This window comes from Bos indicus, chromosome 10 (assembly GCF_029378745.1).
Source record: "Bos indicus isolate NIAB-ARS_2022 breed Sahiwal x Tharparkar chromosome 10, NIAB-ARS_B.indTharparkar_mat_pri_1.0, whole genome shotgun sequence".
NCBI lineage: Eukaryota > Metazoa > Chordata > Mammalia > Artiodactyla > Bovidae > Bos > Bos indicus.
This window is the reverse complement of record NC_091769.1, coordinates 75082825-75095179: the sequence shown is the minus strand read 5'-3', so window position 1 is coordinate 75095179 and position 12355 is coordinate 75082825. Positions and strand designations below refer to the sequence as shown.

Here is a 12355-nt window from a genome sequence, read left to right as displayed (position 1 = left end):
ATTTATGCTGCAAAACATTATATGCATGTACAAATATATATATTCGACATCTTCATGAAGGGTAGGGATTTCATATGGAGTCTAAACCTGACTATTTATGGAAATCACTTAGAGAGGTTTAGCAAAACAGATTCTCAGACCTCACCTTAAGCCTATTGAATCAGGATCACCCCAGGTGGGTAGGTGGGAGCAGGAATCAGTACTTTTAACCAGCAGCTCAGATGGTTCTGATGCTTAGTGAGCTTTAAGAAATTCTCTGTTCAAACATCCTCTTCTTCCACTTATCCTCTTCCAGTTATCCTCATTTTCTCTCTATTAAAGTCATTCTCACATTCAGCCTTCACTTCCAGGCGTGAAATTGGTAAGTGGGAGCAATGGAAAACGGTGGCCCCTCTTTGAGAGACTCCCTTTGTCAGCACTGTTGTCTCTTGTGCCTTTTATCTGCGGGGTGGATATATTAGCTCTTGGCCTAGCTCTCTCATTGAGGTGTGTGTTCTAAGTTCTGGGAGGCTAAGGTTTGTATGGACCATTTCTGCTCCCTTATGTCTCAGCAGGGTTTAGATTAAATGTTATTATATAGTTTTGAAATCACTGAATTCTAGTTAAATATGGACACAAATAATTTCATAGTGAGGGTAACCTTGTAAACAAATCAAAGAGTTTTACTGATTTTAATAATGACAAATTTTAGAAACTACACATCAGTGGGTATTTGTCTTTCCCAATCCGTCTCTCATTAGACCAGGGGAATAGAGTAAAAAATTAAATATATTCCGTAGTTTGTTCCAATATTATCATTGTGATTACTCCAGACAAAGTCTCTATTTTATTTGTTTTATTTTATTTCTTTTCTCCTTCATTCCATCCTCCTTCATCTTCCATAGTTATTCATTTTAGTGTATTTATTTTATGTCTTTCTAACAATTCCATTTGTAAAATAAATATGTGTATTCTTGTAATGATGTTGCTTTATGTGCATTTGTTTTTAAGGCCTGCCTAATTTATACTGTGCAGTAAAATATGCAATTTCTTGCTCTTTTCATTCACCATTATGTTCTTGAGATTTTTTTGTTGCTACATCATAATCTGTTTCATCATGTCTGACCATTTTATAGTGTTCTCATAGCCTTCATTTTCGTTATCCACTTTACTAGTCTTGAATGCCAACTTCTGCCACTTTGCTACTCCAACAACTTGGAGGTAAACATCCTTATAGCCATCTTCTTGTGGCCCCATGTGAGAAGTTGTCTGTCACTATGCCCAGAAATAAGATTGCTGTACAGAATATATGGAGAATATATGCATAAATTGTAAATTAACTGCTGTCAGATTGCTGTCCAGAACGGCCCTCTGTTTTCACTCTCATCTGCCATGAGGGAAGGTTATAGAGTTCCCTGGTGGCTCAGACGGTATAGCATCTGCCTACAGTGTGGGAGACCCGGGTTCAATCCCTGGGTCGGGAAGATCTCCTGGAGAAGGAAGTGGCAATCCACTCCAGTATTCTTGCCTGGAAAATCCCATGGACGGAGGAACCTGGTAGGCTACAGTCCATGGGGTCGCAAAGAGTCAGACATGACTGAACGACTTCACTTTCACATCCTTGTACTTTATAATAGCAGCTAAATTTCTATTAAAAAATCTGATGTGTGCCATGTACTGTCTCATTTTTATTTCAGCTAAAGTTTCAAAAACTATTTTTTATTAAATTTCTGGATTCCTAGGAATTTCAAATGTTCATTTTATTATTTAATAATTGCATTTCCAAGCTTTTGGACTATTGCTCTATAGTGAAGGACATAAAACACATTGTGTGTTAGAAAGAGATTGTATGTAGGTTTTGGGGGAATGGCATTTAAAAACGTCTGATCTTATCTCAGGACCCTTATAAAGTCCTGACATTAGAGACATACTGTCATAGTTCAGGTAAAAAGCACTTTAGCATTCTACTTTTGATTAATCTGAGCCTTTTAAAGGCCTGTTTTGCTTTTTTAAAAATTATTTTTATTTATTTTTACTTTTTAAGATAGAAGGGTGGGAAGACCAATCATATTGGTAGGGATGATAGGAGTAGACAGATGCATTCGAATACAATTCCCACCCACCCCCACCCCCCAAGCTATCAGATTAGACAATAAAGCAGAGATGTTAAATGACACTTTGTTTTCACAAGTAGTTTTATTAACACAGGGTTACCTCAGTGAACAAGAGAATATTCCACATGATGGATATCAGTCGGTCCCTTTCCATTTGGCTGAGGGCTCTGCTTCACACTGAGGCAAGTACTGGAGGGCAGAGTGCCTCAGTGATCAGGTCACACTCCAAACATTAGAGGTGTCTGATGCCAGTCCTAGCTTCCCTTAATTACATGTCATGGATTTAGCTCTTATGACTCGATCTAAATCCTTTTAAGCTCATATAAATTAATGGGCTGTGAAACCTTTTATGATCCATTGTAGAAAGTATGTAATGCTTTGATTTATTATGAAATTACTTCTTTCAGATTTTGAAAGCTGTTCCTATTTATTTCTAAATCCTTCTCCTTACTCTCACTTAGGCTTCTTTTTGATCCTTTGACTATAGATTTCAGCCCATCCTGTGATTAACTTTCATGATGATTTTACTTTTGTGGCTGAGTCTGAGGTGGAGACCACATATTTTTAAGTCAATCTGTGTGGTTTCTGTGATGAAGCATTTGCTAGGCTGTGAACGACAGCCTGTACATAATATTATCCTTTACTTGTGGGGACTGAATGTATATGGGCTTAGTCCAAGAACATTGTTAACCCTTAGCAGATATTTTAAAGTTAGTTTCTACAGTACAGTGAAGTGAATCAGTTCCTGCATTGCAGTGGATTCTTTACCAGGGCTACCAGGGAAGCCCTTATGTATACATATATCCCTTCTTTTGTGGATTTCCTTCTCATTTAGGTCAGCACAGAACACTGAGTAGAGTTCCCTGAGCTCTACAGTAAGTTCACATTGTTGGCCATTAGCAGGTTAAGATAGATGGGCAGTATTTATGATTAGCTTATATATTTTCTCAGTGTGCACTTTCCTTTCTCCCATGGAAGTCTGTCAACATGGTAGCCATCCTTCCTGTCTGGGATCATAATGAGGCTCGTTTGTGAGATTATGATGGCAGAACAAGGGATCCAAAAATAAGTAAATCTTGCTATAAAGCAGAGCCACTGGTCCCCAGAAGTTTCCAGGGTAGGATGTACGTGAAAGATACACTGCCAAATGCTCAGGCAAGCTGGATATGGCCCAAGCTAGCCTTCAGGAAATCTCCCTTACTCCCGAGATCAGAACTTCCCACAAGTTAGTTGTGTGGCAAGATAAGTGGCCAGAGTATCCAGCAGCAGGCTGTGGGTGAATTTATACCTCAATGTCATGGGCTCGCAAAGAAAGAAGACACAGAAAATGATGTGTGTATCTCTTTCAGACACAGTGACTCTGCCCAGTAGCAGGAATGAACCAGCTCTTGTCCTCAAATTGTAAAGGATCAAGGGAGTAGGGTTGGGGCTGGAAGGGCCTTCTTCTAACCCCACCCATGAGAAGCATTCCAGTAATAATTCAGTGATTGTATAGTACATTATAATTTATAACTTCATGTACATTATCCTTTTTAATTCTCACTGTCTGAGTTATATTAACATTATCATCCCTGGTGGCTCAGAAGGTAAAGAATCTCCTTGCAGGCAAGGAGACCCCAGTTTGATTCCTGGATAGGGAAGATCCCCTGGAGAAGGGAATGGCTACCCACTCCAGGGTTCTTGCCTGGCAAATTCCATGGAAAGGGGAATCTGGTAGGCTACAGTCCATGGGGTCACAAAGAGTTGGACATGTCTGAGCAATTAACATTTTCGCTTTTCAAGGATGAAAGAACTAAGAGTCAGAGAAGTTAAACAACTTGGCCATGGATTATACAGTTTATAAACGGTCCTCTAAGTGCAGTGGTCCTCTGTTATATCATGGCTGCTCCATATTATAGCAGGGATAGATGGCTTTTGTGCACCTAATTTTATTTTCTGTCCAATAGGACAATAGTGCAGTTGTGGAAGTCATTTATCATTACTGAAGGGGAGTTTTGTGATCCAGTACAGTAATTTGAAGTTCTATAGTTTTTTAGTATTCCCTTTATATATTCCTGGAGGATAGTCAATAAGATACATAAAAGCTGTATAAAATTATTTTATAGATATGTGGTTTCTAAAGTCTGATAATTATCATTTCTAAATCTTGTTTCCATTCAAATACCATTAACCATTCAAAGACTGCATTGAGCTTCAGTCATCTGGAGTCAGGTTGCAGGAAACCTCAGTAAAGAAACTTAGCATTTACATATAAGGAAAGCTGAGCAAGTAAGCAAATGTGCCACACCCATAGTACCCATAGTATATGGAGAAGCTCTGGTTTAGTCATTTTGGTTTAGACAGTGCTGGGTGGAAATACTTTCAAAATTTGAATTACTTTCCAGAACACTTGCCTTGAAAGAATGGATAATACATTTCAGACATTCTTTTGGGCCCTTTTGAAATACCTTGTACTATTTAACTGCTGTATTTTACTACTAAAATATGTGTTCTGTCACTGGAAATACATAGTTTAATAAGCTTAAAAATATGACTGAAACAATATAAGATATAAAATATTATTTTTGAAAAATTATTCAGAGTATAATAATCTGGCATTTTTTTTTCTTAAAATGCCCCTATTTTTCTTAGAACAGGCTATTTTAGCATTGGGAGAGCTAAAGGAATGGGTTATAGAATTTTTAGAGTTTGAGAAACTGCTTGTTTTCACTTTCTCTTTAGAATTTTAGCTGAATCAAACTTGTGTTGTATTCCTTCTTAAGTGTTACTGTTACATCAGTTTCCAAGATAGTTTCTTTGATTCTTTTATTTAGTTGTAATTTATCTTTAATCCTATTAGAGTTAATTTTTCACCAATTTTGTTCTTGTTCCTTGTTATATTTTAGGTGATTTCTTTTTCATGTTTTTTTTTGTTGGCCAATTGTGAATATTGTGTTTTGGTTTACTAAACCATCAGTTCGGTACAGTTCAGTCGCTCAGTTGTGTCTGACTCTTTGCAACCTCATGAATCGCAGCACGCCAGGCCTCCCTGTCCATCACCAACTCCCAGAGTTCACTCAAACTCACATCCAGTGAGTCAGTGATGCCATCCAGCCATCTCATCCTCTGTCGTCCCCTTCTCCTCCCGCCCCCAATCCCTCCCAGCATCAGAGTCTTTTCCAATGAGACAACTCATCGCATGAGGTGGCCAAAGTACTGGAGTTTCAGCTTTAGCATCATTCCTTCCAAAGAACACCCAGGGCTGATCTCCTTTAGAATGGACTCGTTGAATTTCCTTGCAGTCCAAGGGACTCTAAAGAGTCTTCTCCAACACCGCAGTTCAAAAGCATCAATTCTTAGGCATTCAGCTTTCTTCAAAGTCTAACTCTCACATCCATACACGACCACTGGGAAAACCATAGCCTTGACTAGATGGACCTTTGTTGGCAAAGTAATGTCTCTGCTTTCCAATATGCTATCTAGGTTGGTCATAACTTTCCTTCCAAGGAATAAGTGTCTTTTAATTTCATGGCTGCAATCACCATCTGTAGTGATTTTGGAGCCCCCAAAAATAAAGTCTGACACTGTTTCCACTGTTTCCCCACCTAGTTCCCATAAAGTGATGGGACCAGATGCCATGATCTTCATTTTCTGAATGTTGAGCTTTAAGCCAACTTTTTCACTCTCCTCTTTCACTTTCATCAAGAGGCTTTTCAATTCCTCTTCACTTTCTGCCATAAGGGTGGTATCATCTGCATATCTGAGGTTATTGAAATTTCTCTCCGCAATCTTGATTCCAGCTTGTGTTTCTTCCAGCCCAGCATTTCTCATGACGTACTCTGCATATAAGTTAAATAAGCAGGGTGACAATATACAGCCTTGACATACTCCTTTTCCTATTTATTGAACCATAGACTCTGACATTTAGTAATAGGAGTAAATGCTTTTTCTTTTCTTAAAGACCACACACATTTAGTAGTTTAAGTACTCATATCATACTTTTTGTTTTTGTGTGTTTTAATATTTTCTCTTTAGTAGAGTCTTTAGATTAAAAATATCAGTCAATAAAAAGTTTACCTGTCTGTAAAAAAATATTAGCAGTATTAAACTAGTGTTTTGTTTTGGTGGAGGAAAGGAGGGTGACTTTGTTCACTTTAACTGAGGAATTCTAATTTACTTTTGATGCCCTTAGAGATATTCATAAAACTCACATGACAGTAAGTCAGGCTTTGACAGGAACAGTGGCTTTTCAATGCCCTCTGAGGCATCATGTGCTAGTCTGGCTGTAAGATTATGGAGTTAGAACCTGTCATCCTATTTTAAGATTTTCTTGCTTATTTTACTGTTATAATGACAATTAACTATTCCTTTTTAATAAACAATAAAAGTAATTGAAAATTCAGGATACAGATTGGAGAACATTTGGTTGATGACAACTATCAGTGGGCTTCCCTGATGGTTCAGACAGTAAAGAACCTGCCTGTAATACAGGATTTGATGCTGGGGTCCAGAAGATCCCCTGGAGAAGGCAATGGCTACCCACTCCAGTACTCTTGCCTGGAGAATTCCATGGACAGAGGAGCCTGGTGGGCTACAGTCCATGGGAGTCACAAAAAATCAGACACAACTGAGCTACTACACTTTCAATTTCATCTATCAGTACTTTCTTAGTTTCTAGAATTTTAGTTGCTCAGGTTGGTGTTACCGTACGATGGGTCATTACTCTGTAATTTTTAATTGTGATATGGTATCATTGTTGAATCCTGCTAGTTTTCCTGGTTCTTGCTAACAAACTATGCTTTTCATGTTGTAAACTTTCTAGACTAAGATATTCAGGAGCATATTTCCTATGAAGATAAAAAACCTTAACCTTTATGCCTTTCTGTGAATGTATGGCTTTCAAGGCTCTGTACTTAATTTTGTTTTATAAATTTAGTATTCTGCTCCTTAAAGAGGGCCTCTAGAGCTGTATAAGCTTCAGGCCCCACCACGCTTGGATTTACTGCTGGCTGTGTGGATCACAATAAACTATGGAAAATTCTGAAAGAGATGGGAATCCCAGACCACCTGATCTGCCTCATGAGAAACCTGTATGCAGGTCAGGAAGCAACAGTTAGAACTGGACATGGAACAACAGACTGGTTCCAAATAAGAAAAGGAGTACGTCAAGGCTGTATATTGTCACCCTGTTTATTTAACTTATATGCAGAGTACATCATGAGAAACGCTGGACTGGAAGAAACACAAGCTGGAATCAAGCTGGAATCAAGATTGCCGGGAGAAATATCAATAAGCTCAGATATGCAGATGACACCACCTTTATGGCAGAAAGTGAAGAGGAACTGAAAAGCCTCTTGATGAAAGTGAAAGTGGAGAGTGAAAAAGTTGGCTTAAAGCTCAACATTCAGAAAATGAAGATCATGGCATCTGGTCCCATCACTTCATGGGAAATAGATGGGGAAACAGTGGAAATAGTGTCAGACTTTATTTTTTTGGGCTCCAAAATCACTGCAGATGGTGACGGCAGCCATGAAATTAAAAGACACTTACTCCTTGGAAGGAAAGTTATGACCAACCTAGATAGCATATTGGAAAGCAGAGACATTACTTTGCCAACAAAGGTCCATCTAGTCAAGGCTATGGTTTTTCCTGTGGTCATGTATGGATGTGAGAGTTGGACTGTGAGGAAGGCTGAGTGCAGAAGAATTGATGCTTTTGAACTGTGGTGTTGGAGAAGGCTCTTGAGAGTCCCTTGGACTGCAAGGAGATCCAACCAGTCCATTCTGAAGGAGATCAGCCCTGGGATTTCTTTGGAAGGAATGATGCTAAAGCTGAAACTCCAGTACTTTGGCCACCTCATGCGATGAGTTGTCTCATTGGAAAAGACTCTGATGCTGGGAGGGATTGGGGGTAGGAGGAGAAGGGAACGACAGAGGATGAGACGGCTGGATGGCATCACTGACTAGATGGACGTGAGTCTGGGTGAACTCCAGGAGTTGGTGATGGACAGGGAGGCCTGGTGTGCTGCGATTCATGGGGTCGAAAAGAGTCAGACATGACTGAGCGACTGATCTGATCTGATCTGAATAAGTTAATGTCTTAGAAATTCTAAGAAAAGCAATGACAAAGATATACTTGAGGCTTCAAAAACTGTCAAGCCACACATATTTTTCCTGGTGGAAGAAATTACCTGGACAATCATAGCAACTAGTAGAACTGGGTTTTTGAAACCAGATGCACAGCTTATGATTACAAAAGCATCAAGAATAGTTTTAGAGTCTTGTACTCCTTTGACTGAGGTCTGTTCTGTAAATTTGCAGACTTTTGGTGAAGTTCTCTTAAAAAAATAGATAATTTCAAATGTTAGGAAATGTTTGTGAGATGTGGGAGTTTACACTTTGATCTCTGTTTTTATGTTCCTCTAGCTATAGTAATAGCATATGTCCCCTTCAATTTCTCTTCTTTATTTTCCTTCCGTTAGGTCTACTTGTATGTATTTCAAAAAAATCCTCATAAGTAATGAGAATGCCAATTCAGTACTGCATATAATACTGAATCTTCACTTTTCATTGTAGTATGGGAATGTGAAAAAAACTGTACAAGCTGAAAGCATGTAGTGTGACCTTAATACTCAATGAAAAAGTATGATTGTTCCATGACCTTTAACAATGTGTGTCAAAGCATTAAAAAAAAAATCTCTTTCTGTTGGTTTTAAGTGCAGGGAAATGAAAATAATAGTAACACTAATATTTATTTAGTACATTATTTAATGATCTATAACATTAGAAACATTGAGATTAAAGTGTTTCATTTCTTTGCAAAAACCTATCAAATCATTTGAACAATTCTTGCATTCTTGTAATATATTTTATGATATGAAGAGAGCATTTTTTTCTACCTCTTAGCAAATAGTATACTTCTTTTAAGTTTGAATCCTTTTCAACTTTATCTTTTTACTTTCAGTACTGTGAATTACTTCCTAGTACTCCTTTAATGTGAAGTTTTTTTTTTTTTAATGGTATTACATCCTCTGGGAAACTTTGGTCTTTTTTACAGCAATCCTTTTCCTGATTTATGTTGATGGGTTTGTCCTCACTAGGTTCCTCTGGCTGCATATTTCAAGTCTCTCAAGTACAGCAATGTCAACATCCCCTCATTCTTTTAGAAGAAATAACTTCTTTTATGTTTAATTTGAATTTCACCTCCACCATGATCACTTTACATTCCTTTGGTGGCCTTTACTCTTTGATGGTGAATTCCTGCTTTTATTTATGCATTTTTGTGAAATGTCCCATGAGTGTGCCACTGAGAGACAAGGAGGCAACACACCTGCACACTTTGCTGTCTGTGCATGAGCTGAGTGGTGGATGCACTGTAATTCTGACAGGCTTTAAAACAAGTAGTGAAACTGATCACTGATTGTTATGGGTACTTGTTATTTACTCGTGACTTGTAGACTGATGATCTAGCAGCAAAGTTTATACTTTATGGTATCAATCATAGTTAATATACTATGAAAACCAAAATTTGGGAAACTGGTATTATTTAACAAAAGGATTGTTTAAGTAGCTAAAATTGATGCATACTGGACTTGTGTAAAGTAACAACTGTTTTTCTCTCTTACTCTTTCTCACTATATGTTCAAAATCACTTAAAAAGCTATCTTCTAGCAAGAGTTTAATAGTCAAGATTAAAACATGGTTTAACTATTTTAGTTCATTTTGTGGGAGCAATTATTTTGTAACTAAATTTGAATACTTAATTTAAAAGAGACAAGTATATGATTTTATGTAGCATTTGAAAAGCAACCCCAAACTGAAATGGATTGTTTGGTGTTTTTTTTTTTTTTTTTTTTCTTCCAGTTTTATGTATGGAGAATTGACTGACAAAAAAACCATTGAGAAAGTCAGGCAGACTTTTGACAACTACGAGTCAAACTGCTTTGAAGTTCTCTTGTACAAGAAAAACAGTAGGTATCTATGTCATCAATAAGATGCGTCAACTCCTTATTAATATTATATATTGGTAAGTGGTAGCTAACTATAGTGTAGAGAGAATATAAAAGATTTATTGCTTCTCTTGGCAGGAGGTATTTGTAAAAATTAAATAGCAAAATTAATAAATAATACTTATGAAAAACAACCTTTTGAGGAATGAAAGAAAAATATAATGCATTTTGAATATGATTTCTTTTGTGTGTCAGATGGAAGGTTGTTTTGTGATTAATACCCATGGTAAAGATCCTATAGTTATGTGACAGCAGCCAAAAGTGACCGAAAAATTCGTTCATTTCTTCTTATGGTTAAAGGGAAAGTGGATTGTTATCAGTGAGTATGTTATCTTTCAACATATACGTAGATGACATGTGAGTGTATGGTGTCTACGTGAGGTGATCTTTGCCAATATGGCTGTTTGCTAGACCAGACTGCTTTGTTGGAAGACTGGTGAGAACAGGTGTTACTTTCAGAAAGTACCATTCACATCTGGTAACTTTGTATTGATTGTATGTGCTGTTGTCTAATGATGGGAAGTATGAGTGGTCAGTTGTCCATTATACAATCACATAATAGCTCATGATAAGGGTCTTAGGTAATTATGGGCCAGTTTGATGAGACTCTCCAATAGAGTTTGGAGGAAACAAACAACAAACAAAAAACCAACTAATACACTCATCAACCAAGTCTCCTTTCTAATTTGTTTTCTATGAATAGTCACTTACTTTATTTCTTTTTTGTTGCATTTCCAAATGGGCCCTTTTTTTTTTTTAAAGAACAGTCACTGCATAAGATGAATCAATTTATTTAGTGTTAATGGTTAAATGATAGCGAAGCCAGTTATTATCTTTAGTGAAAATTGATGGTTACTAAATTCTTTCCCAGTTCAGGAAGCATTCTAGCTTCAACAGGAAATGCTTGTACCAAGTGCAGTGCTGGTTGGGTTTTGTGAAGCATAGTTTATCCTCTCCATTGTACCTTAAATGTTTGTTCCCTGTTGAATATTTAGGTTTTCTTTTTATTAATAGGCCATCACAGGGATAACGACAACCATAGGCATTGGTTCACATTAGTAGTGAAGTTCCCATTACCAGGTGGTACTGGCAATGGAAGAATTAGTTTCAGTGGTTTTACCTAAGGAATGTTCTATCATCTTATTTTTCATTTTGGAATCAAGACTGAAAATATATTTCTCTTTGACACCATATCCAAATGTCTATTGGCTTGTCAACTAGAGAACAATCCATTCTGAATAATCAGCTCTGTCTTCTACAAGAGAAGAGCCAGTTTCTAGGTGCTTTCTGGGCTTTTTCACTAGATCCAAACACATACTGATATTTTGTAGCCAAAACTTGTATGCCAAAGCTCCCTTTCTTTCTTTATTTTATTTGCCTCACCACAAGGGAGGATCTTAATTCCCTCACCAGGGATTGATTCATGCCCCTGACCACCAGGGAATGCCCCCTTTCATTTTTACACAGGGTTGTTACCCCTTGAATGACTTCAATATGTACCTCAAGTTTAGCAAATGATTTACTATTATTCCATATTACTAAGGTCATTTTAGGGCTTCCTTGATAGCTCAGTTGGTAAAGAATCTGCCTGCAATGTAGGAGACCCTGATTTGATTCCTGGGTCGGGAAGATCCTCTGAACAAGAGATGGGCTACCCACTCCAGTATTCTTGGGCTTCCCTTGTGGCTTATCTGGTAAAGTATTTGCCTGCAATATGGGAGACCTGGGTTTGATCCCTGGGTTTGGAAGATGCCCTGGAGAAGGGAAAGGCTACCCATTCCAGTATTCTGACTGGAGAGTTCCATGGACTGTAGAGTTGGACACGGCTGAGCGACTTTTACTTCACTAAGGTCATTTTTACCCTGAGATTTGAACAGGATAATCTTTTTTTCTGATTTTACAGCTTCAAAGCCAGATCCATAGTTTCTGATTTTCTCAAAAATACCTTGTGGAAATTTTGTTTTGTTTATATCTTTTAAATCATGTTAGCAATAACTTTAATATTTCATTTCTAAAAGTTTCCTATGAAGATGGTTTGGATAGTTTGCTTTAATAGCATGTAATGATTGTCTGGCCCTTGTTCAGGCCTATCTGGTTCTTTTCAGATAACTTATATATGCATAGTTGTCTGTTTGGAGTCAGTAGGGATGATGGCACATAGCACTCTATATTAAAACTCCTGTCATTTCTGGATAGTATCTGCATTGAGTTTTTTCCTTAATATGATGAATAGATATTGTCCATGCACTATAATGGAGTTCTCCTATACTTAAAA

General features: G+C 37.5%; 1 protein-coding gene across 2 annotated transcripts in view; it reads left to right on the top strand.

Moving 5' to 3' along the window:
* KCNH5 (potassium voltage-gated channel subfamily H member 5) overlaps positions 1-12355 on the top strand; it is a 425893-nt gene that overhangs the window by 67816 nt on the left and 345722 nt on the right. For both annotated transcript variants that reach the window (XM_070797700.1, XM_019967980.2), the window contains one exon: positions 9935-10041. In XM_070797700.1, coding sequence (XP_070653801.1) covers positions 9935-10041 — 107 coding nt within the window. The remainder of the gene's footprint in view (positions 1-9934; positions 10042-12355) is intronic.